This window comes from Solea senegalensis, linkage group LG11, assembly GCF_019176455.1.
Source record: "Solea senegalensis isolate Sse05_10M linkage group LG11, IFAPA_SoseM_1, whole genome shotgun sequence".
Taxonomy (NCBI): Eukaryota; Metazoa; Chordata; class Actinopteri; order Pleuronectiformes; family Soleidae; genus Solea; species Solea senegalensis.
In genome coordinates, this window is record NC_058031.1 from 24,626,625 (window position 1) to 24,653,728 (window position 27,104).

The window sequence follows — 27,104 nt, forward strand, 5'->3', positions numbered from 1 at the left end:
GTGGCGCCATCATTAAAGTAATGAGCAGGAAGTTAGTGCTGAAGTCAACCATAAACACGTAGATAAAGTGTGTGTGCGTGGGGGGGCACTGAGACATCCTCATTCCCATAAGGATCCTTAATGTTGCCTCTGACTCATTCTGTTTAATTTAGTCAAGTGAGAGGAAAACTGGGTCTTGCTTTGCATATTTTTTTCAGTCTCTGGAATCTGAACTATTGTGAATTTGCAGCACAAAGTCTCTCACTGGAACTGTCCACTGTCCACTGTCCACTGTCCACAAAGCAGTGATAGAACAAACCGTTTTCAAACATTTCCACACAGGTTTTAAATGTGCATATTATGTAGAGGACTAAAAGATGATATGGTCTCATTCAGCATTTGGGTTTCAGGGTATGTGTACACTATAACAGACATTTCATCATATTATCATTTGACTTGCACTTAGATGTGGTAGATGTTATATTTACTTACTGAGTTTACTGGGTACATTCACCCCACAACTCTGAGGAGCAAATAAGTCTGTTGAGCAGCCTTTTGTTTTTTAAGATTGCAACAACTAATCGATGAATGATGGATTACTGAATAATCAGCACTTATTTTGATAATTGATTAATCGGTTTGACTGCTATATTTAATAATTAAAACAAGTTCTTAGATTTTTCAGCTCCTTAAATGTGAATATGTTCTGGATCATCATTTTGGGGTTTGGGAAACACTGACCAACATTTATGGACCAAACAACTATTAAAAGATTCATTGATTTTGAAAAGAATTGTAAATTGCTGCCCTATTTTTTGTTGTTTTATTGTAAAATGATTTTGCTGAATACAACACTGTATGAGGCAAAAGAGTGAAATGTCAAAATAAAAGTTTTTTACAGTTTAAATAGAATTATTCAATTCAATTCAAATTTATTTATATAGTTCTGAATCACAACATACATTATCTCAAGGCATAGACAACATCATGGAAGGAAGAAAAACCCAACAATTCACACAATGAGCAAACACTAGGCATCAGTGGAGAGAAAAAAAAACCTTTTAACAGAAGAAGAAATCTCTGACAGAACCAGACTGTCACATGTGCAGCATCTGCCTCGACCGGTTGGGGTGAAAGGAAAAACTGGGACGGGAGAGAAGGGAGCGGAGAGGGGAGAGGGGAGAGAAAGGACAAGACGGAGGTGAGGTAGAGACAGAAGAAAGAAACCAGGGGCAGATACACAACAAGTTTTACAACATTATAAGTTTAGACAAGACAGTTAGAGTCAGTTTATACAACTAAAATGTCATTTATATAAGCAGCGGCAGAAACGATAAAAATGATACTGATATTGACTTTTAATTATAGCATAATAATAATAATGGTGATGATATGAATGGTAATAATAATAATAATAGCCTTGAAACTGGATCTGGATGAAGTCATATTCATAGTGTGAGAGAGTGCAGTCTAGGTCTATAGCAGCATAACTAAGAGATGGTCCAGGTTTCCCTGAACCAGCTCTAACTATAAGCTTTATCAAAAAGGAAAGTTTTAAGTCTAACTTTAAATACAGAGAGAGGCTCCGCCTCCCGAACTGTCATCAGGAGCTGATTCCACAGGAGAGGAGGAGCCTTGTAACTGAAGGCTCCGCCTCCCATTCTGCTCTTACAGACTCTGGGAACCACAAGTTGTGACCTAAGTGGTCTACTAGGGTGATAGGGTAAGACTAGGTCTTTCAGGTATGAAGGGGCGTGACCATTAAGTGCTTTGTACGTGAGGAGGAGGATTTTAAATTGAATTCTAAACTGTGGGTGGAGCCAGTGTAGAGAAGCTAACACTGGAGTTATGTGGTCTCTCTTTCTAGTTCCTGTCAGAACTCGTGCTGCAGCATTTTGAATGAACTGAAGGATTGTAACTAAGGCTGTGTATCAATCAAAAATTTTCAATACCAGTACCAATATCGATACCTTCACTTCGATACCGGGTCCTGAACAATACTTTTTGCAATACCAGTTTTATTATATCAGTTCTAAAAAAGAAAATGACATTACACATTGTGGTACAAATCTTGAGTTTTTATTTTTCAACTTTGGTATGTGTAGAAACGTGTCTTGTTTCTGTGTATGTGTGTGAGTCAAGGATCACACTGACTTTGAATGCAAACCTGGTTTATTGATGAACCAGTAACCGATCGAGACCGAGCAACGTTAGCATACAGTGTTGTGGAACAGACAGACGAGGGGGCCTGTGATTGGCTCAGACGCACCTCCATGCACGGTGGCTCACATTTAACATTTAACATTTTTTTTACAGAACAAACTTTTTGCACTGCAAAATTAACAATTGAAACAAGTGAACATGGACCTCAGAGAAACTTGCTTTCTTAGTAGTTCTTCTTAAATGAACATGTCTGCTTTCTCTGGTAACAGACAAGCCCGCTGGCTGATGGTGTCTCCAGCAGTAGAAATATAAATATACGATGCTTGTACACAGAGATACCTGGTTGCCAAGTTCGATAGCAATGGCAGAGTAATCTAGCTTACACACCTCCACCGTTGAAAAGGGCAGCAAACCTTTAACATTGAAGTTGGTAACTGCCCTGTGGCACTCGTATTTTTCCTTTTTCTTGTCCTCCTCCTCACAGCAGGGTCAGAGGTCACTGTGAGGACAAGATAAACACAACAGTGAGCTGTTTAACAGCCGATGCAATAGATTTTGACAAGCTAAGCGTTATCAATCACTGTTTATTTTTAGTTAGCTTTTCGCTAGTTAGCTATAAAGCCATAACATACAACTACACACTAATATTTTAAATTACCGTGACACGGATCCCGGTATAAGCACATATTACGTTGCAGTAACATTAACTTAAGTAAACATTAGTTTGCTGCAACTCGCGAGTCACGACACACGTCATGTCAGTGCAGTAATCAACACTGATACACGTGAAACCGGTCTGTGGGAGTTACCGCATTGTATTCCGCATGCCGCAACCACGTGTAAGTAACGTTACAGCCAATCACTGGCAGCATTATCAGATCTTGATCATGTGATTAACTACGTAGGTATCGAAACCTAGGGTCGAAAAACAAGGAATATTTCGATACCCGATAGTATCGAAGCATTTCGGTCGATACCATAAAAGAACCGAAGTTCGATACCCAGCCCTAGTTCTAACAGACTTATTGGAATATCCTGATAATAAGGAGTTACAGTAATCTAATCTAGATGTAACAAAAGCATGAACTAGTTTAAGGACACAATGTTTCTAATTTTCATAATGTTCCGCAGGTGGAAGAAGGCTGTTCTGGAAATGAGTTTTATGTGTGAATCAAATGACATTTCCTGGTCAAAAGTAACTCCAAGGTTCCTCCCAGTGGAAATTTACCAAACTACTGATGTTGCCGTGCTCCATCCACGTTTCACCTTAGGGGGCGCTATAGAGCTCATGAGCAACGACCGGGTTTGGGACCTATGCCAATATCACATTTTCACCAGACCTCACCTGCATGCCAAGTTCAGGAGTTTTTATGCTCAGGAACCCCCTCAAACATGAGGGGAAATCCACGGATATAATGATATTAATCTGAAGGATAACAATAGGTTCCTCGCACTCGTGCTAGGAGCCGTCCCGGCCCCTGCCATTCGTGGCTCGGGCCCTAACTAGTGCTGTTTCTGTGTTATGATGTAATCTAAAACCTGACTGAAAATCTTCAAACAGGCTGTTACTGCACAGATAGCCACATAGTTGATTAGCAACTGTCTAAGATTTTAGAAATGAAGGGAAGATTTGATACAGGTTGGTAATTTGCTAAAATATCTGGGTCAAGGGTTGCTTTTTTGAGAAGTGGTTTAATAACTGCTATTTCAAAGGTTTATAATATTTCTGTAGTTTTTTAAAGAGGCTTCGGTGCTTGGATAGGGTTAGAGTTAAGTTTTCATATTAACTCAAGCAACTCCATTTGCCTAGAGCTAGAGCCTACTTTTTATGAACATGAAATCTCAAGAATGCCGAAAGATTTTACCGCATTGAGTACAAACAATCGCATGGAATAAATGATGAAACCATTACAGGTGGTTGACAGTCAAATGTCAAGGCATGTATCTCATATCTATGTATCTAATATTTTAGCAACAGCTCCAGAAAAATCACTTAAAGCGGCCATAGCATGGTGTACTTATAAACATGAAGTCATTTTGATGGTCAAAAACGTCCTAGTCGCCGATGTAAATGTCTCATCACTGACGCTCTTGTCAGCCGCACTGTTTCAGACCAAAATCACACCCACAGAAACAGACTGTCTTGTGATTGGCCAGTTACCTGGAAGTGACGTCATTGGCACGTCAGCTCTCAGACTATGGAATTAGATCTGTGCCAAAAGAAACAAACAAAAATAGGAATTTGAGAGAACATAAAACTAATTTCAAAAATAAAATTTATAACTTGCAATCAAATAATTTGTCAATTATTAACATTATTTTGTTTACGGTTCCTTCTGCTTCTCTCACTAAGCTCAGACTTTTGCACTGTCTCGGCTTTGCGGTCTCTCTGCTGCTCTCTCTCATTCGCTCCCTGATTTTTTGTTTGCAGTTTTGGCGAAAACCTCTCGGGTGGGCGGGGTTTTTCAGCAGAGCGTCCCCATTGGCTAATTAGTTTTTGACTGACACGGCTCAGTAGGCTCAGTGTCCCGGTGTGGGTAGCAAGCGGCATAGACTTATGGCGCATTTCCACCGGCTCTACTTGCCTCGCCTTAACAATCCTAAAAACGTAGGTTAATCTCCAACAACTACCAGGGATACCTCTATATTCAGCAGGAGTCTTTTAAAGTGGAGTGGTGTATTTAGGGATATCGCCGGCGAATCTAATTCCATATCAGACCCGCAGCTCCCCCTCTGGAAAGGTGGATGCACTGCTAGCAATTATCAAAACATTGAGTAATGCCGTAATCCGACGCATTTGATCCAGAGTCTGAGCCCGAGTCAGTGACACTGTGACAGTGAAAGACTGCAGCAGGACGCCTGGAGCTTGGATAATGTTGTGGTTACCGAGATGATAAACACACATACATGCAGATGAGCGTGTAGCTTAGCCTGTAGCCGGCTATCAGCAGAACAGAACGACAGAACAAGCACACAAAGACAGTTTTACGGTTTGTAAATATTGTAATACACGCATTGTTGGCACTGCTCCTTCCTTTAGGTGAAGTTTGGTGCTGTGTCCTGCTTTATATTGCAGTTTGTGTAACTCCGCATACATGGAGGTATTTAGGAAATGTAGCAGGAATATTCTCATCAAATATGAAAGATTCTTTGCCCATTGGCGGGGAGCTTGTGGAGCGTCTGCTATTGTTTATCACAACCCAGAACTGAGCAAACACTCGCTGAACCTTTTTTCCACATGTTCTCAACCGATACGCTCAGCAGCTACAACAAGAGTAGTTCTTCTTCTTCTATGGTTGAAATATTTCTGCATAGTCTCCCCTGCAGTCTACATACTTCTTCCGTGGGCAGCCCTCTATGCTCTTGATATAGAAGATCTCCTGATAGTCACAGCTATTCTGATTCTGCTATTAAACTTTATATATATTTGATACATTCCCACTGGTTCAAAGTGATGGATCCAATACTCAATGGTGCCATGTTCTCCTGTGACATGAGCAGCCTGCTGTGGCACCAACCGAGTAGAAACTTAAACATGCCAAGTTCATTGTGTTCAGAATGTTCTCATGGGATAATTACATCATTGTCTATCTGAACAATCAAACGTCTGTCATCCATCATGACATACTGACTTTGGGTCATCTTGAAGGCTCTCTCTACCCCTCTTAGATTTATTTGTCAACTACTGAGTTGATAAAGCTGGAGCATCATCGCCTAATGTAGCAACCATGTCAGCATGAATGTCCTCGGGACTAACCCCTTTTTCTTTTGGTAACACCACGCTGGCCATTTTTGTCCATATTCACAAAGATTCCTCAATAAACAATCAAATGTGACCACCACGGCAAAAGTAGCAAGAAGTCGGCCCAGAGCAAACCAAGTAAACAAAGTTTGTTTGTTTTTTTTTCAAAATGAGGGATTTTCGGTTTATTTCAAAATTATGCAAGTTGGAGTTTCAAAGAAGCCACTACATGCTTCAAATCACAGTATTGTGGGTCTTAAAACCATAAACTTTGTATGTGAATTAAAGTTGTTTGATCGGGGTGAATGGCGACATCACATTCCTGTGCTTTTGTTGACTACTTAATATACAGCTGCTGCTGCTGAGGCTCCTCCCTGTGACTGCTGCTTATTACTGTGACTGCTGCTTATTACTGTGACTGCTGCTTAGAGAAGCTGTGTGTGTTTTCACTGTTGAATGACGATGGACAGGGAAAAACACACTGCAGGAGAACTAAATCCTGGTGTTATAGCACAAATCGTTGTACGTTGCTGTACTTAACAAAGACAGAGGCTTCTGGTCATGCCAACGCCAATCTCGCTTCTGCTGTGCTAGCGGGCTTTATGCTAATGCGTTAGCATTTAAACTAGCTTCTGAGATGACAACGTTGTTAATCTATGTTACCTTAGTCTTCATTCAAAGTCACATACAGGGATTAAAAATGTGTCTTCATGCTTTTAATAATCCGCTGTGCATTTCAGAACATTATGTGGCTACATTGTTATTAGCTAGCTCAGTATTGTGGTTTTAAAATGCAAATGTTACACACATGGAACATTTGTGTTTGAACAGATGATCGTATCAGGAGCATGTGAACATCTGCTATTAATATGAATAACAAACCATCATGATGTGCTTGAATAATGTGTGAATGACATGTTGAATGTGATGCTAATGATTTAGCTTTTAGATTTTGAGGCCTTCAGGACGGGGGCAGGGGGCTGACATCTTTGAAACAGACAAATGTAACGATTCATGTATTCATGGCCCGGATAAAAAACCTCAAAATGAAATATTACAACTAAAAGTAGCCTCCTGACTAAAATGGACTATGCAACTGTACATCCATCCCACAACATTGAGGCCCAGAATGAACCTTCTTCAAAACATTGTAAATCACACACTAATAAACTTTGTTATGGTATTAAGTATGATTATGTAGCCTGAACTATGATGACTTAGAACATAGAACAACTTCATCCAGCCCTTGACGTCCTCAAAAGAAAACAAAATGGCTGCCAAAATTCAATAAAAGGCAGCATTCATTAATCTCAATGCAAAGAAAGAAAAGAAGAGTCTAGCTAATGTTAGCGCTTGTTCCAGTAGACATTGCTAAGTCAGCATGACACAAAGCATGAAGTTCATTTTAATTTTAATACTGCAAAGTTCTATGTGAAAAACAATGGCAGAGAGAAACAGGTGACCGGTGGTTTGGGAGTTCCATCGTTAATAAGGGGAACAAACACAGAGTGGTCTCTGGTACTGCAGACACGTAATAAACCACGTTCACACATTCCTAGTCCCTCCCCTCAAACACGCCCCTTCACGTCAAAACCCTGCCAGTAAGTTGAAACTGAAAACCAGTAATAATTTGATAGAAAACTGAAATAAGATGGACATGAAGAAGAAATCTGACATTGAAAAACACATTGTAATATCAAAAACTATCCAAATAAAATATTGTTGTTGTTTTTGTTTTCAAGTTGTATGGTTTGTTTGGATTGTATTTGATTTTACATTTTTATTTGTCCAATAATCCGACCCAGTGATTTTGACCAGTATTGGACCGTTACAGATACTGAGTATCGTATTGGCTCATCCCTAACACATAGAGACCTGGTCCTAATGAGGCAAGACCTCATTTCTCAGGAAATGGTGAAGTTCAGGAGAAAGATTTGAATTGTTGTGAGGTTAGGGTTAGGCATTAACTGGTCCTGGTTTCGGTTAGGGATAAGGACTTTGGTAGGCTGTCCAAATGAATGGAAGTCAATGACATGAAGGCAAACATGTCAGCAGGTTACTCTCCCTCATTCTCTCCCTCACCCTTCTTTCCGTTTGTCGTACCTTCACCCTGTTTTGTCATGCGCAGCGGCGTCCCACAGGGCCTTAGATTGGACATGATGTGATTTCTCGGCTGTAATCCGGTTGTCATCCGGTGTCTGAGGTCTGATGATGAACTTGGAAGACATTTTGTCCTCTACACTCTCACATCCTCTGTTTCTCTTATTTCCGTCCATCACAGACTGCATGTGTATTGACCATCAATCCCATGATGAATTGATTTGAATAAAGTGACTCACAGGTGGGTGAGGAGGTGATGTGACCTGTGACTGTGGTTCCTAAAAGCTTTCTAAAGTGGGACTTGTTTAGTTAATTGAATTTATTTCAGCCTCCCTTTCAACGCAGCTGATCGTCTTTCCTCGAGGGTTTTATTCCATTGTTGCTCCTGATAATAATCGCTCAGTTGGATTTGTCCTAATGTGATGACAGCGAAAGCTGAAAGCTGTGCTCACATTAGTATTGTGAATGTCTGGCTACAATTCTTTTTTAATCCACTGCTGAGAAAAAGAGAGCGAGAGGAGGATTTTTGAGGCAGCTTTTGGGGGTGACAAGTTTAAGCAACAACTACCCAGAGAAAGCCATTTAAAAAAAGGGAAAAACACAGAGCTGTGGGAGAGTCACCAATAAAAGTAAACCAGACAAACATTCAAGTATTAACGAAGCGATATGTAATTAGTGGTGCAACAAATGATCAATCAATGCAGGAATACATCAAAACCTTTTGAGATCATAGACATGAAATTGGAAATAGTCAGGTGGCAACTCCACTGGTGGCAAAAATAAGTTGATTTGAGTTATGGGAAAACAAATCTTGTACTTCTCACTCGATTTATAACATCCGTGAACTTTTTTGCAAGAGAAGTTAGGTCTTATCCACACGGACACTGATCAGAACATGAGCAATGTTTTTCTTTGTCTTCAGAAAACGTTTTCCATCAACAAGGCATTCATTCAGAAAACCCCCAAACCACTCTAGATGCTGTAGTACATACTGTACGCTACACCAAACCTTTCCTGGGGGCAAGAGGAAAAACACTGTGGAAGCAAAGCTCACAGGCGTTCAATAGAAATGTGGATGGTGTCATTTTTCTATCACCATAACACAAAATTGTCTCCTCCAGCTTAAGCAGAAGATGGAAACAGTGGTTTAATGGTAAATCACAGTGAACACAAAAGAACTCAAATCCTGCACTTAAGCAGACATTTTATTTTCTTATATATTCTTATATGATTGTCAGTATTTCCCAAAGACTGCGATATTTGCAGAGCTTTAGTTCAGATGTATGTGCATAAATAACATGAATACATGAAGTTGAAAGGAATTAATCATGGAAATAATTTTGTTCTTGTTCTCCTGATAACATTTGTGTTTTACTGTAACACAGCTGAAGCACTGCTTATATAAACATGCATGTCTCTCCGTCATGGTGGACATGAAAATGTGCCTCATGTACCATATGAAGAAGAATATCAATATCCTCACTCAGCTTTTTAAAACCGGTGATTTTCTTTTCAACAACCTTTTCCACCAGGAGACTATATTTAGCTTTTTGTTGAGCAGATGTTGCATAATGAAGAGGCTGCAGAGACGCCCAGGCGCACATCTGAGGGTTAAACCAAGCTCTAGCTTGAGTTAGATTGTGTAATCCAAAGATTTTTAATGCAACAATCTTACCACTTCCTGCTGTGTGTGTATTTTTGCATGTGTGTGTTCTCAGGAGATGCACAGAGGAAACCTTCCACCCTGTGGTTGCTCTGCACCGCTGCATCCTGCGTGCTGCATCCACGCTTCTACACACACATCTTTTGCAGCTCTCACTTTGACCTCATTATCAGCACCACCTTTCAAACTCATCAGCTCACCATCCACCCTAATCTATTTACTAGTTTATTCTGCAGCAGCACTGGCGGGCGTCAGCAGGGCGATCACTACTATCATCATCATCATCATCCTTCTCAATTTGCTCTTATTATCACGATCATCATTTTCCCTCATGATCCTGTGAAATGAAGACAGATTCCTGAGTGTGTGTGTGCAGCAGGGGGAGCATGTCATGTGCATCTCCTCCTCCAGACTCCCGCTCCACACTTGTAAGCCTCACATCTCCACTGCATGACGTTCTAGTGTTTCTCCACTGAATATTTCAGAATGGAGGGGGGAGGGCGATAATGACCTCCTTCTACTTGCCTCTTCCTTCTTTTCCTCTCTCACTCTCTCTCTGCACTCATCATACATTCTCCCAGGCTTTCCTGCTTTGTCTTCACCTCCTCTCTTTTTCCTCCCTCCCTCCCTAACTGTTCACACCCTCCCTTCCTCAAATACACCTTCACGTGTTTAAAGTGTGCTCCTTATCGCAGCCCATTCAGAAGACCCACTTAGCTCACATGAACAAAATACTAAGTCTGTTCTGGAGAAGGAGCCTGAACATGTGCCATCACTGGTAATTGGAAGAGTAGTATTTTTTTTCCTGAGTTAGTGATGCTAGCACGACAGCAACAGAAGAACATCAACAACATTGTGTCCAGCTGCTGCTAATGCAACGCCCCAAGTCTGATCTTCTTCCTTTCCTCACCCACCTCATTAACACATCTCTATCATCTGGTTGCTTTCCGGACTCTCTTAAAGAGGCCAGAGTGACCCCCCTCCTTAAAAAACCCACCCTTGACCCGTCTGAAGTAAATAACTACAGACCTGTCTGTCTTCTTCCTTTTCTCTCCAAAACTCTGGAGCGTGCTATCTTTAATCAACTCTCCTCCTACCTTCACCGGAACAACCTTCTTGATCCTCTTCAGTCTGGTTTTAAAGCAGGTCACTCGACCGAAACTGCACTTCTTGCTGTCACTGAGCAACTCCACACTGCCAGGGCTGCCTCTCTCTCCTCTGTGCTCATCCTCTTGGACCTTTCTGCAGCGTTTGACACAGTTAACCACCAGATCCTTACTTCCTCCCTTCAAGAACTAGGTGTCTCAGGCTCTGCACTTACCCTACTCTCGTCCTATCTTCAAAACCAAACATACAGAGTAACCTGGAGAGGATCCATGTCTGACCCCTGTCCTCTAGCTACTGGGGTCCCTCAGGGTTCTGTCTTGGGCCCTCTCCTCTTCTCTCTATACACCAACTCTCTTGGTTCTGTTATTCTCTCTCATGGTTTTTCCTATCACAGCTACGCCGATGACACCCAACTCATTCTCTCTTTTCCCAGCTCCGACACACAGGTAGCAGAACGGATCACCGCTTGTCTGACTGACATCTCTCAGTGGATGTCTGACCATCACCTGAAACTCAATCTCGACAAGACTGAGTTTCTTTTTCTCCCAGGAAAGGGCTCTCCCACCAGTGACCTGACCATCACCCTCGACAACTCTGTGGTAACTCCTTCTCACACCGCAAGGAACCTGGGTGTGACACTTGATGACCATCTCTCCCTCACTGCCTACATTGCTGCAACAGCTCGATCTTGCAGATACATGTTGCACAACATCAGAAGGATACGGCCTCTTCTAAGCCAGAAGACGGCACAGGTTCTGGTCCAGGCTCTTGTCATCTCACGCTTGGATTACTGCAACTCCCTCCTGGCTGGTCTCCCTGCGCGTGCCATACGACCTCTGCAACTCATCCAGAATGCAGCAGCTCGACTGGTCTTCAACTTACCAAAGTTCTCCCACACTACACCGCTCCTCCGCTCCCTTCACTGGCTTCCTGTAGCTGCTCGCATCCGCTTCAAGACTCTAGTGCTTGCGTTCCATGCTACAAACGGAACCGGTCCAGCCTACATCCAGGACATGATCAAAACCTACACCCCAGCCCGCCCACTCCGCTCTGCATCGGCAAACCAGCTTTCTGCCCCCTCACTGAGAGGATCACAGAGGCATTCACAGAACTCAAGACTGTTCACTGTCCTCGCTCCCAAATGGTGGAACCAGCTGCCCATCAACATCTGGACAGCGGAAAGCCTCCACATCTTCCGCCACCGACTAAAAACACATTTCTTTCAACTCTACCTCGACAAAGACGACAACAACAAGAACAAAAGTGGAGTTGGTCCTCAGAGGACTCTAGTGAGGAACACTGTTGTTATTGTTTTTGGTAGAGGAGTGGATGAGAGCCTGGACCTGCTTGCACAGATGTTGAAGCTTCTTCAAACCTCTGGGTGGAAGCTGAAGCATCAAAGTGCCACTTCAAAAAGAGACAGGCAACAACAACTGCAACAAGTGCACCAGTCCTGGCACATACATGACTTGACACCGATGCATCTAACCACCAGACTTGAGTTGGTGGCTGTTGTTCGCTACACGCAGCTTCTGCTGTGAACAGGTCATGGCAGTCTTACCTGGCTGTTCGCTTTCAAATACCCTGAAGGGCAGTTGGCGTGCTGGTTGGAAGAGCTGAGTGAGTCTTGACATTGCAGAATCTGTGTACATATGTGTGATCAAGGCCAAGGATGACAACTCTCAAGACTCTTTTCAGCCTTTAATCGTGTCTGCAGAAGACAACAAAACACATAGTTGTCCTCTGGTTCCCATTCTGAACCTCCTGTCCCCACATGCACAACATCACGTGGCACCGAGTGGAGCAATTAAGATAACTCATGCCAAAACGCTACATTAAAACTGCTATAAAACTTAAATTAGTGGTATAAATGACACAACAATAGCATGGTTAGCTAGTAAACATGTCTGAGAACAGCATACATTAAGAGTTTCACTGTAAACTGTACAATGACAACCTAAAACAGCAGCAGCACAACTAAAGCCCAGGAGGATCGGAAAGGTAACAGTAAAGGTGCATTGCAGAAAAGTGATTTACAGAGGAAACACAATTAACTGTAAATAAAATTAACTCTAACTGAGAATAAAATTCACCAGGAATTGTGAATTGTGAATTTGAATTAAATTGCAAAGTGTATTTTTAACTCTGTTACATCAGTATGCCGTCCATATCAAGCACTGAGCAGACCAACAACACTCAAATGCTGATGCAATATCAAGGCAAACCAACAAACATCTTCATGGTGACTGCTATCAAGCTGGGAAAGAACCTTATAAGCTTCCATGTGGTGGATGCAAGTACTGTCAAAGGCTTCTGGATCAGTGAGAGTGATTTGAGAAGGATGTTAATGATGTTGTTCCTCTAGCTGTAACCTGACCAGAGACATGCATCTCCAGTGGTAAACTGGTTGCGACCCACAAACACTGAAGAACTTGTCACACTATAGAACGCTGACCCTGTCCTCCCCATTCCCCATTCATGGAAAGATTCTTGGACACTCTATGTCTGGGAGAAGGTAGAAGGTGAACGGCTTACCCTCTTACGTCTAGTCCTAGCTTCCTTGCAAAGGGTTCTCTTAGCCCTCCTCAACCTGGTCATCTTGGAGAAGCTAAAATCCTATAATTTATTTGACGCAAACATTTGTTTATTCATTGTTGTTCATTGTTAGTCACCAGAACTGAAGGGACTCATTCCTATAACATGTGATGGGTAAATGACAACACTGAGTAGGACGGTAAATAAATACAGTTTGTATGTCACATGTCTCAAACACCAACACAATGCTGCAAGGCCTTTCATTAAAGGTGCTGTCAAAGTACTTTACATAAATGTGTAGTCTACAAGGAATATGCAAATCTCCTCAGTTATTTTAGTCTGACTGAGGTGTGTGTGTGTGTGTGTGTGTGTGTGTGTGTGTGTGTGTGTGTGTGTGTGTGTGTGTATCTTTGTGAGATAAGACATCATTCTCAGAGAGCTCTCTCTGATATTTTGGGAAAAGTGAGGACATTTTGTCTGGTCCTCAAATCTCAAAGGGATTTTTGGGAGTTAGAATTGGTTTTAGGTTAAACTAGCGTTTGGGTTCTATATTTAGTTGTGATGATTAAGGTTAGGTAAAGGGGCAAGAAAATGCATTATGTCTATGAGTGCGAAAATGTGTGTGGAATGAAAAGACTTGAGGTGTCAGAGAGGTGAAAGCATTACGTACGTCACGTACTCAGCTCTTTATCCACCACAGTTTAAAGCTGTAAATCATATTTTGAGCGTTTGAGTGTTTGTTGTTCAAAGATCAAAAAAAAAGAAAAAAAAGATTCTGTCAGGAAATGAAAAGCTTTGAGAGCTCGTGGATTTTTTTTGTTCCGTGACAAACCAACAGAAGAAGCTCTATGTTACAGTGTTGTTTGATCACAAAAGTGTGATGAATCCTTTTTTGGCACGCTCACACTGACTGCTTTTGTAAGGTGCTCTATTTCCTGTGAAATATTATACTGGTGAGTCAAAAATAGAAACTCAGAAAGAGACGATGACAAAAAGCCAGAGGCAGAGCAGGCACATGCATGTATGCATGCACGTCCTCGCACACCATTTATCACTTGATCCTCTCTCATGTCACTCAAACTTCCCCGTCCTTCATGTCTGCAGGTTTTCCTGTGCACACCTGTCATGGATAAAAGCGAGGGGGGCGAGACCCTGCTCCTGTTGGGAGCCATCGCAGCGGCGTCCGCCTTTGTGGTCACGATCCTCATCGTCCTTGTCTGCGTCGGCTGCCAAAGGTAAGAGAGGGTGGAAGAAAAAGTAGCTAGAGCTTGACCAATGAGTAGAAGTGTCCCTACGCAGCTGCTCCATGTGTGAAAATTACAAACCGACCCGGCCCGCGGGTCTTTAAGCCCGATATACATTATCCCGTTGATCGAAGCGCAGTGTTTTATTTGCTGCTGCTGATGCTGCTGCTGATGCAACACAAACTCTGTGCAGCACCGACCACAATTGTTGTCTTGTTCTATTTTCCACATCTGGTTGTGATCAGCAACACACCAGATGTGCCGAGCTGCTGACAAATGGTAAAATCCCAGCTGGCTTGTGGCTGGTGCTTCTCCTGCCTCGATGTTGGCACAGTCCATTCGGATTCCTTTGCTCTGCTGGAAACACGCCACCTGTTGCTCTGTAGAACTCCCCTCCGCTGTCAGTGGTCACCAGTAATCAGCAGCGCTGTGACGATAACGTGGTTCAGCCTGGTGTTCTGCTCTAGGTTTGCCATTTTCCTCGTTCTCCATCTGAAGAGCTTTCACCTCATCAACCAGCGCTAGGATGTTTTTCTGTTGCAACAGAAACTTTTATGTCCTCGACTTCCTCGACCCCCAAAGGTTCTTTGCTGCCTTGAGTGACTTTTGTCAAGAATAAGAATAACTATTAAAATGAAAGATGACATAAAACATTTTATTTTATTTTCCAAGAATAACTTGTTAAAACAAAGTGTGTATTCATTTTATAAAAATAACTACTAAGAACGTTAATATTTTATTTTAACATCCCCACACTTGCCATAAACTGTTGCATGTGTTAAATCTGGTTTCTGGTACAAATCACGGCTCAGATCACTCTGATCATCCACTCTTTCTTCTCTGTGTCTCTTCCTCACCCTTCTTTCTATTCCCTTCCATCCATCCTCTCCATATCTGTCATCCCCTGCTCTGATGGGCAGTAATGAACGTTAACGGTTAACAGATCAGTCAGAAAGCAGCCTCAGCAGAGTAAAGCAGTGGAACACCCTGTAGTTTTAAGAGAAAGGAGACAAGTCAAATGAAACGGCATGCTTTTCTCCCCTTCACACACACACACACACACACAACCCCGAGGGACCAATCAGAGCCTGCACTGCGATGCACTGTTGCCATGGGATACACAGATAAGGATGTAGAGAACTGAAATGTCAAACCAGCTCGTGTCATGGACATAAAAGCACACAATTGTGATTTGAAGATCTGAAGAATGAAAAATCCCAGCAGGGGAAAGAGCCGGGTGTTCAGTTGTTCACCCGCTCATCACTCGTTCATATCTCGTCCATGTCTCCATGTCACACTCGCAGCATCCATAGTTTTTTACTTGTCCCTTCATCTGTCTGTCCCTTTCTCTTCATATGTCAAAAAACATTTGAAGAGATCCTTCAAATGTTTGATTTATTAAAGATGGACTGGGTGGGGCAAAGGTCATGCTCTATTTTTTCTTGAGAAAATAATATTTCAAAAACACTGAGGGAATTTAATAGAAACCTTCTCTTGGACTCAAGGATGAAGTGATTATGTTGTGATGATCACTGTCCCAGAACACAGACTGCGTTGTGATTGGCCAGCAGTGTTGTGCTAGTTACTGAAAAGTAGTAACTAGTTACAGTTACTTTGTAAATATGTAACTCAGTTACTTAAACCAAAAAGTAATTTGTTACTGAGAAAGTAACTTTTTAGTTAATGAAAAACGTCTTTCCAATGCTCCCATTAAATAAAGGTGGATTGATTGAGTTCCCCTGTAGCCGTCATTTCAGTTCTGTACTGATGCTGAATAATACAAACTGTTGATTAAAACAACAGTTTCAATTCATTTGCATCCACATCACTGAATCTAATCATTAAAGCAATATGATCCATTGTGCAACACAAACCTTGACACAACCTTGACTCTGTAGGCCAGTTCGTTGTTGTCCTGAATGAGGCCCACAACTGTTGTGTCGTCCGCATATTTCAGGATGTGGTTGGTGTTGTACCTGGGACAACAGTCGTGGGTCATCAGGGTGAACAGCAGGGCTCAGGACACAGAGCTGTGCAGTGCTCAGGGAGATGACACTTGAGGTATTGTTACCCACACGGACAGACTGGGTTTTGTCGGTGAGGAAATCCAGCAGCCAGTTGCCCAATTTGAGTACCAGGTCCTGGGGGATGATCGTGTTGAATGTTGAGCTGAAGTCCAGAAACAGCATCCGCACTTAGGTGTTCTTGTCCTCCAGGTGCTCCAGGCTCAGGTGGAGAGCAGTGGCGATGGTATCCTCAGTGGAGCAGTTAGGCTGGTAAGCAAACTGGAACGGGTCAAATGATGGGGGCAGTATGGAGGTGATGTGGTCCTTGACCACCGCTCAAAGCACTTCATGATGGTCATTGTTAGTGCAACGGGGGAAAGTCATAAAGGTTTCTTGGGCACTTGGATAATCGTGGGGACAACGGCCTGGATCAGTGACGTGTTGAAAATGTCTGTGAGCACGTGGGCCAGCTAGTCTGCACACTCCTTTATCAGCCGTTCTGGGATGTTATCAGGGCCTGAAGCTTTCCGTGCGTTTACTTTTCTCAGGGCTCTCCGTACAGTAGTGGTTTCGAGCCTGAGTGCCTGTTCATCGGGGTGGGGGGTGGCTTTCCTCGCAGGGGTGTTGTTCAGAGCTTCTAATCTCCCAAAGAAGTTGTTGCGCTCATTGAGGAAGCTGATGTCATCTCGGCAGGGTGAGAGTATGGCTTTGTGGTGGTCTGTGACGGTCTTGATGCCCTGCCACAGTTGTCTGGAGTTGCTGGGGTCATGAAAGAAACCTTGGATCTTCTGACTGTGGGCACGTTTTGCTGCCTTGATGGCCCAGTTCAGATTGGCCCTGGCTGTTCTGAGTGCCACTGCGTCACCAGATTTGAAGGCAGCATTGTGCTCCCTCAGTCTTGTGCGCACCTCCTTAGTCATCCAAGGTTTCTGGTTGGCTTGTGTGACTATTGTCTTTTCTACTATGGCCTCCTCCATGCACCACTGAATGTAGCTGGTCACAGATGCAGCATACTCCTCCACATCTGTTGACTGTCTGTTGCAGCCTCTCTGAACATGTCCCACTCAGTGCACTCAAAACAGTCCTGAAGTGCAGACATAGCTCCCTCGGGCCACACCTTCTTCACAGCAGGCTTTTATCTGGTGAGCAGGGGCTGGTATGCTGGAATTAGCATAACAGAGAGATGATGCCTGTGGAGTGTCTGGTGTTGGTTATTACAAACAACAACAGAGCAAGCACCAAACTTTTCTTAGGAGATAATATGCTCAGCTTCTCCAAAGACGGACGTTCTTCTTCTTCTGTGGTTCAATGTACGCGACCGGATGTGCCCGGACCAGTGCCCACACCAGGAGGAGCTGCTGTTCAGAGGAGTGGTGAGACCTGGTCGTTACGTCACTAACAAACACTGGTTCCGATCTCAAGAAAAACCTCTGCTAGCACACAGTCTCAATGCTGGTTCTGCAGCTCTGTTGGTGTTGAGCATCCTCAGGATGGACCTCACTTGGTGAAGCTGCAGGATGAGATGCTGACGCTGCTCCTCTGACTGGTGAAGATGTGCAGTCTCTCTGCTGCTGGATAACAAAGTGTTCAGGGTGTCAGGGAGGGTTTGCTGCTGGCTGTAATCTGTTATGGTCTTTATGCCTCTCCAGTGCTCCTCCATGCACTGTTGACACCTCTATTTTGCCAGCTGGATTCCCTTTTTCAGTTATTTCCGGTTTCCCCGAATTGTAGACAGCATTCTGGGCTCTAAGCAGGGCCGCATCAGTGCAGAACTGGACATAGGACAGGACACCTCTATGCCCCAGTCAGTAAATGGTAAACAGCCCTTCTCTAGTCTTGATGACCACTCAAAGCTGCTTTACACTACAGTTTTGCAAATCATCCATTCACACCCATTCCCTCAAACATTCATACAGCGCATATGTGTGCAGAAGTTAACAGTTGTTGTTGTTGTTGTTGTTGTTGTAATAAACAAAGTCCCTATTTGACTTTGACAGGCTGATCGTCACTATGTTCTCTCTCTCTCTCTCTCTCTCTCTCTCTCTCTGCTTTCATGTTTTCAGGAAAAGGAAGAGCAAGCATCCTCCAGCTGGAGAGAAAGGGACGTCTGTAAATATGGTGAGTCATGCTTTCATTTGCCTCCCCCTGTGAAGCCTCCTCCCTGGTTGTGTGTGCAGAGGCACATGCACTTTATGGTGATTGCATGCTTGTGTGTGTGAGTCAGCAGGGAACACTTCGCCACCCAAAACTGAACTCCATGAGCAAGTCTGACACCAGGCTGCACGAGATCAATCGCTTTCCCTGCAATGGAAATTGTAAGTGATTTTGCATTGACAGTTTGTATGTGACAGTATATGATTAACAACCCTGAGCTGTGGCACCACTTCACTCTTGTCACCCCCCCCACCCTCGGTGTGCAGCTGTCAGTAAGAGCCGCCCCGCCAGTATGGACCTCCTGCTCCTCCACAGCCGCTGCTCACAGACTGACCTGAGGCCCTCCCATGGGCGCCAGCTTCCCCACATCCCAACGAGTCCCCAGGGATCCAGCCAAGGGGAGGGGGGGGAAACGGGAGGAGATGGGGCAGGAGGGGGAGGAGGAGGAGGAGGTGGTGCAGGAGGCGGGGAGGCCAGAGACCATACGTACACTGAGGTGGGCCTGCGTAACAACGTCACGCCAGTCCACTGCCAGGATGACGGCCTCTACGAGAGCGTGGGTGTCCGAGAAGTTGACAGCAAGGTCCCCGCTGCTCCACCCACCACATCGACCAGCAGTCCTGCTGTCATCAGAGCCGCTCAGAGCCCCCCCGCTCACACCAACGGAGGCCGCAACGGAAATGGGCACGGCAATGTACGTGTACTGTACAGTATATACATGAAATGTACTAGCTGCTTACATACACAAGGTCTTTGTGTCTGTATGAGGCACAGACACTTGTGCGTGTGTGTGTGTGTGTGTGTGTGTGTGTGTGTGAGATATGTGAGATGTGTGACACAGATGTGGAAGTATGGACAGGATTATAAATGAAGGTTGAGATGAGTTAGATAGACATTATATATAAGGGTGTACTGCGCCTTTCGTCCTAGGTCAGTTTAGATTGGTGCAGGATTTAGACCCAGACAGACGTGTGACACCTGCTCTTGTTCTTATTGTATCTTAATTTTTCATTGCAGGGTGGCAGGGGCAACGGCAGGGGCAACGGCAGGGGCAACGGCAGGGGCAACGGCACCTTAAATGGTGTGATGAGTGGACGAGGTACCAGGCTGACCAGGGTCACCAGGTCTCCTCTGTCCTCTGTTAACTCCCTGGCCATTCAGGATACAACTGCAGCTGAGTACGCGTCCTTACGCAAGTTCAGGAAGGTAATTTTAAACTCATCAACAAGTTCAGTTCTGTTTCAACATAGTTTTCTTTTTATGGTATCGGTCTTGATCTTGTAGGGGGGGAATTATCTGGCAGCATGTAACAATCTCTCTTTGCGGCGTTAGGAAGAGGATTTTCAAAATAAAGTAAAGTAAATATTTATTTAATCTGACTCCATTAAAAAAAACAAATAACTTTACTTTTAAATATCGCTGGGAATTAAAGTTAACGTTAACCAATCATTGAAAATGTAAACCCTTTAAGAATTTAATCCTATTGTCAAGAAATCTGATATCGGTCTAGTTCATGGATGGTTTATATTATAAAAACCACTCAGTGACCTTTTGAGCCCTGATGCCTGGGTTGATCAGGGCTCTACACGACATGATACTCAGAGGTGAAGGGTATGAGCGTTAAATCTCACCATATAACTAAAACAAATACATATTCAATAACAGATTCTTAACTATTTTGAACAAAAAGCCTCAACAAGGCAATATTAGAAACGAAGTTTCTTGAAATACAGCCAGTAAGTTGTGTGACACACAGCAGACACTTCTGATTCCTGGGTAAATGAGGACCTTTCTGACCACCATTCACATGACCACTGAGACTTTGTTTACACTTCAGAGTGGTGGGAGACGGTCAACCTCTGAGGTCTGAACCTGGCTCAGTGGTGGCTCAGATACATGTATTAGAGTTATACTGAGACACAGACTGCACCTTCACATTAATAGCATTTAACGTGTGAAGCACATCCACACAGACTTTTATTTTGAAATGGTATTAGGGCCAAACTGAAATGAAGTTGTACTATTATGAGAAGGAAGTCATAATTAGTACTCAAGCAGAATCTCACATGATCAGATACAACCTGCGTCTTTTGTGAAGTTATTTTTTATTTTTTTATATTTTGGTGGTCCACTGGAAAAAAAATGTTGGTCCACCCATAATCTAAAAATATACAGAGTTGGGATTAGGTTCATTTGTGTACTCTAAATTGTGAATGATTTGAATGAATGAATGAGATTATCAGTAACATCATGTTTGTTCTGTGTGAAGACGACACTGTGCAGAGGTAACGGGAGATTTTCTCGTTCATGTCACGTGACCCACTGTATCCATGGATACTGAAGTAGGTGCACCGTGACTGCAGTCACTCTCAGAGCGAGCTGTGGGCTCTGCGTGATAAAAATCACCTGTGGTGTAAAAAGTCCTGTCGTGTTAATCATGTTGGATTTCATAAACCTGCAAACGATGGCAAACACTCAGCTGTTCACACTTAAACTGTTATTTCGACGAGTAAAATGAACACAGCTGTACCATGAATATGAAACATTTAAAAATCGTGATGACATTGCTGCTTGAGTTCTTTGTTTGAACGTTTTTATTCATATATTTCTTTCTATTGTTTCAATATTTGAAAGGTTGACAAGGCCAGGAAGGACAACAGCGCGGCCGACAGCCAGTCAGACAGCCAGGCCACTGTGAGCGATTCACCCGCGGCTGCTCATCCGCTGCTGCATCGCAGTCAAGAGATCCCACTGAATTCACTGGAGCCGTTTCACCTGCACTCTTTCCCAAAGGTACGACAATTATGGCTTCAATATGCTCGCAGTCAACCTCAGCCTCTGGACTTTTACCAAAGCACCTCTGTGAGGCTGCCTGCTCGCCACTAGAGGGCACTGTCCACAAACAAAACAATCATTGAGAGACTTGAACAGTTCTGTTCAATTGTATTTGTATAACACAGACAACATGATGGAGAGCAGAGAAACACAACAGTTCACAATAATGAGCAAACAAATAAAGAAAATCTCTGACAGAACTCACACACGTGCAGCATCTGCCTCGACAGGTTGGGGTGAAAGGAAAAATGGGGGACAGAGGAGAGGAGGGGGAGATACAGAAGAGAGAAACCAGCAGCAGATACACAACAACAGGTGTATACAGTCAGTGATGACATGTTTATACAACTATGATGTCATTTATATACTGTAAGCAGCAGCAGAGCAGCTAATTGTAGCATAATAATATTTGTGATGATATGTATGATAAAAAATAGTTGGATCTGGATCCTGCAGCCTGCAAGATGAGGACACAGAGAGACAGAGAGGGAAGGAAGGAAAGACACAAACTAGGGAGAGAAAGAACAAGGTTATAATGAAGTCATATTCATACCTTGAATGTGAGAGTGTGAGTGTGAGAGAGTGAGTCTGAGAGAGTGCAGTCTAGGTCTATAGCAGCATAACTAAGAGATGGTCCAGGTTTCCCTGAACCAGCTCTAACTATAAGCTTTATCAAAAAGAAAAGTTTTAAGTCTAACTTTAAATACAGAGAGAGGCTCCGCCTCCTGAACTGTCATTGTGAGCTGGTTCCACAGGAGAGGAGGAGCCTGGTAACTGAAGGCTCCGCCTCCCATTCTGCTGTATTTTGTGACCTAAGTGGTCTGTTAGGATTCATTAATTCAGTCATCAGCACTAAGATCTACCAGGAGGACAAGTAAAGAGACTAGACCATTATCCGAGTTACTAACTTTTAGTGCTGTTTCTGTGCTATGGTTTAATCTAAAACCTGACTGAAAATCTTCAAACAGGCTGTTACTGCACATCATTGATTAGCAACTGCCTTTTGTAAGATTTTAGAGACAAAGGGAAGATTAGATTTAGGTTCACAAGAGTCACTTTTTTGAGAAGGGGTTTAATAACTGCTATTTTAAACGTTTGGGGCACATATCCAGTTAATAAGGATAGATTAATTTGAGTTCATTAAAGGAAACACATCTTTAAACAGTTTGGTGGGGATAGGATCTAACTGACAGGATGATGTTGACTCAGGGAGAAACACCTGCTGCTTCTAAAGCTCTTGTGCTAAAAGATGAGTCAGTCCCACTATGAGGGAGGAGATGATCATTTTTACTCTAATTGATGTTATTTTATTCACACAGAAGTTGATGAAGTCATCACTGCTGAGTGTTAAAGGAATCGATGGTTCAGTGGAACTGTGGCTCTGTGAAACCTGTGATTATTCTGATTTTCTTCACATCGGCAGCTCTAGTTTTATGTCGGGCTTTAGTAAACTTTTACTCCAGTAAGTCACAAAGTTGATGGCGGTTACGGTCTCTGGAGTCTGGCTGAAGTTGTCTCCACAGTAGCATTAACAGCGGCTCTGTTTGTCACATGGAAGGATTAGTGTAAAAAAAACACTTTGGTCAGAGAGTGAGGCGACGCTAATGAACTCGTCATGAAACTCAACAACTGATCACGGCTCATGCAGTGACACTGAACACCGCAGTAACACAACCATACAACTGTGATTCCCACGCTCTCCTCTTCTCTGCACATCCACTGCCTCACTGGGCAGCTCAGGTCAAAGTGGGCTTTGACGAGTCAGTGGTGCCTGAGCTGCTTGCGCCCCCTGTTGGTCAAACTGTGCCAAGAACCACACACGCTTGCTCTCACAAAAAATGACTGTGATTAATAATTCTGTCTCTGTTTGGGCTCCATGAGCAGAAATCTGTCAAGCAATACTATCAGACCTGACTGAGGGAGCGTTTGTGTTTATACAGTAGCAGTGCAGGGTTGGGCGGGGACTAGATGTGTTTATTCCATCAAACTGCTGATCAACCAGGTTTTTGAGCAGTATATTCACATTGTGTGGTGCTGATTTACTTCTTTAGCATAGTGTGAACTCATTTGATAATGATTATAATGGAATATAAGTATTTATCTCGCAGCTACACACTGTAGTGCAGCTTTAAAAGATATTTGCTGCTTTATCTCACTTTTAGACGGCCTTTTCTAACCGTACACTCTGAAAACCTGCAGAGACACAGGAGCTGCCAAAAGAATTTGAACCATTTGTGCCGAGCCATGGAAAAACCAGGAACAAGGAGGCTGAGGGGCGTTTTGAGTTCTTTTACAGATTATAAAAATGGGATTTCTAATTGTGTGGCCATTTGAATGTAGGGAGGATTTTAGCCTCAAAGATTTACACAATCATCACATTTACATAGTCCAACCCCCTCCTGGTCGAAGCTGTCAGTGACATCTGATATCTGTTCGCCCACAGCACAGAAACCATTGTAGTAGTTTATCAATAACAGGTCTAGGGACCCTGAGGGTTCTATGAAGAGGTCCCAGAGGGTTCCCAGAGAAAAATAAAGAAGAAAAATGAAAAAATGAAAAAGAAAGGTAATATACTTCAGAGTTAGAAAGATCAAATATATATCAAATAAATAAAAACACGTTTAAGTGTCTCTGTGATGGATCAGTCTGTCACTGAATGAGCTGAATGATGATGATGATGTTGCTAACTCTCAGCTAGATGCTAAACCATTAGCATCACAGTCCGTGTCATTCACACATTATTCCAGTTTGTTCTTCATATTAACAGCAGACGCTCACATGCTCCTGTTACAGCTTATAATACGATCATGTGATCAACACTGTTCACCAGGAGGCAGTTTTCATTGGCAACGGGGAGCAGTACATCTGGAAGCCTCCGGAGGATGATGACATCATCACCCTGCACCCTCCTCTGCACCGTGGAGAGAATGGACAGGGGCACCCAGCTCCTCCTACTGCGCAGGAGGTAATATACCTGTGTGTGTGTGTGTGTGTGTGTGTGTGTGTGTGTGCACAGAGGACAGGAAGGGAAACAATCAGAAGATGGACAGGTGTCTGTGACAGATGTGAGCCGCCTTGTTATAGGAGGTTATTTGCTTACACTCAGAGGTTTCATTGCATCAATCGGAATTTCCAAACCTCTGTCTGTGAACTGTGACAGTCAAACGTTTGGACACACCTTCTCGTTTCATGTTTTTTCTGTATTTTCATGACTATTTAGATTGTAGATTCTCACTGAAGGCATCAAGTCTATGAACTAATGCACACCAGTGTTGTTTTCATCAACGATGAACGTTGACGCCCCTTTTTTTCATGACCATAACGAGACGGTGACCAGATGAACATCTCATCCTTGATGACGAAAACATGACGTGTGAGACGAGAATGGACGTAAATGTCAGTGTGCGGTTTGTCAGGCGTTCAGAGTGCGCGACATTTCTGCTTGTTGTGCGTGTAATCTGTCAATCAAAACCTAAAAATGACTTGGTCCGTTTTAAGACGGGTCAGGTGGGTTGCGACATCACCCCTGGTGCCTGATTTACGTGGGCCGCTCCCCGCCCTGGCGACGTGATGCGGCAACCCCCGGTGAGGGGGGCAGCCGGCGGGCAGGAGGTTCAGGTTCGCTGTAAACCACCTCCAACCCGCGGAGGACATTTAATTTTCACAACTTATGACACTCTTCTGTGATGAAGTCGGCATCAAGTCATGAAAAAAAACTGTTGAAAATATGGAGATAAAAGGTTTCTGCCATAGGCAATGTCCAATACTTATCTATCACAATCATAATACTAAAACTATCACATAGAGAAATGACTAAAATTTGTGTAGTAAAGAAAAAAGTGTGAAATAAGTCCAAAGATGTTTTATATTTTAGATTCCTCCCTTTGCTTTGTTGACAGCTCTGCAAACCCTCGGCCTTCTCTCATTGAGCTTCATGATGTATAAATACCTGAAATGGTTCTCACTTCACAGCCTTGTCAGGGTTCATCAATTGTGTTGTGCAGAAATCAGGTTGGTACACAGCTGACAACTCTTAGAATTCATATTATTGGCAAGAACCAATCAGCTCAGTAAAGAGAAACCACAGTCCATCATTACTTTGACAAATGAAGGTCAGTCCGTCCAGAAACGTGTCCCCAAGTGCAGTCACAAAAACCATCAAGTGCTACGAGGAAACTGGCTCACATGAGGACCGGCCCAGGAAAGGAAGACCAAGAGTCACGTCTGCTGCTGAGGAGCAAGTTCATCTAAGTTCATCCCAGCAGCTCAGATCAGAGCCCAGATGAATGAGACACATCTCTACATCAACTGTTCAGAGGAGACTGAGCCAATCAGGCCTTTATGGTCAAACAGCTGCTAAAAAAACACTACTGAGGAAAAGCAACAAGCAGAAGAGATTTGTCAGGGCCAAGAAACACAAGGGATGGACATTAGACCAGTGGAATTCTGTGCTTTGGTCTGATGAGTCCAAATTAGAGATCTTTGGTTCCACCCGCCGTGTCTTTGTGGGACGATGGTCTCTACATGGATGGTTCCCACCGTGAAGCATGGAGGAGGTGTGATGGTGTGGGGGCGCTTTGCTGTTGACACTGTTGGGGATTTATTCAGAATTGAAGGCAGACTGATCTAGCATGGCTAACAGGACAACAGGACAATGAGTCCAAACACACCTCCAGGCTGTGTGAGGGCTATTTGACCAAGAAGGAGAGTGATGGAGTGCTGGCCTCCACGGTCACCTGACCTGAACCCAGAGGAGATGGTTTGGGATGAGATGGAGCGCAGAGTGAAGTGCTCAGTATCTCCGGGAACTCCGTCAAGACTGTTGGAAAACCATTTCAGGCGACGACCTCATGAAGCTCGTGGAGAGAAGGCCGAGAGTGTGCAAAGCAGGAATCAAAGAAAGGGTCAAATATAAAACATCTTTGGAGTTTACTACATAATTCCATATGTGTTCATTCATAGTGTTGATGCCTTTATTGTAAATAATCATGAAAATAAAGAAAAAACATTCAATGAGAAATAATCGCAGAGATACTCCGACAGTAGAGAGCAGGAGAAACACAGCGTAACGCCAGTGGAAACAGGAAGTGACAACATGTTTCATTCCATATATTCAGACTTTCATTCAATAATACATATATGTGTGTATTTATAGTGCGCACCGTGAGCACTATAGCTGGGCCTTCACCTCAGCCATCATTGCCGAGAAAATAAATAATCGCGAAAAGAAAAGCAACAGTACAATGAATTGAAAGTGTTAAACTGCAATTCTAATTAATTAACGATGACAAGTATGTAAACAAATAAAAAGACCATAACCATAATAATAACATTCCGCGCAACAAGATACATTCTCAACAGTAACTTCATAAAACTGGAGGCCATTATGGCTACATAGTTGAAATAAAATAAACATACTCAGTGCAAACATAGCCAACATCTGGAAATATAAAATGAGGTCGCCCCATGACGCTGCTCATTTCATCACCATGGACAGCGCTATGAAATCACTGTGCACAACAAACCATGCACACATTGACAAATCAGTTCATGAGCGTCTTCAAACTACAATACAA

The 27,104-nt window shown here is 43.2% G+C and overlaps 1 protein-coding gene across 1 annotated transcript in view; it reads left to right on the top strand.

The window, feature by feature from the left end:
* The window catches only part of LOC122776883, a 54,367-nt gene that overhangs the window by 20,169 nt on the left and 7,094 nt on the right, over positions 1 to 27,104 (top strand). The window contains exons 2-8 of the mRNA XM_044037645.1: positions 14,394 to 14,524; positions 18,603 to 18,657; positions 18,764 to 18,854; positions 18,960 to 19,387; positions 19,711 to 19,899; positions 21,328 to 21,486; positions 24,359 to 24,493. Coding sequence (XP_043893580.1) covers positions 14,415 to 14,524; positions 18,603 to 18,657; positions 18,764 to 18,854; positions 18,960 to 19,387; positions 19,711 to 19,899; positions 21,328 to 21,486; positions 24,359 to 24,493 — 1,167 coding nt within the window. The 5' untranslated portion in view covers positions 14,394 to 14,414. The remainder of the gene's footprint in view (positions 1 to 14,393; positions 14,525 to 18,602; positions 18,658 to 18,763; positions 18,855 to 18,959; positions 19,388 to 19,710; positions 19,900 to 21,327; positions 21,487 to 24,358; positions 24,494 to 27,104) is intronic.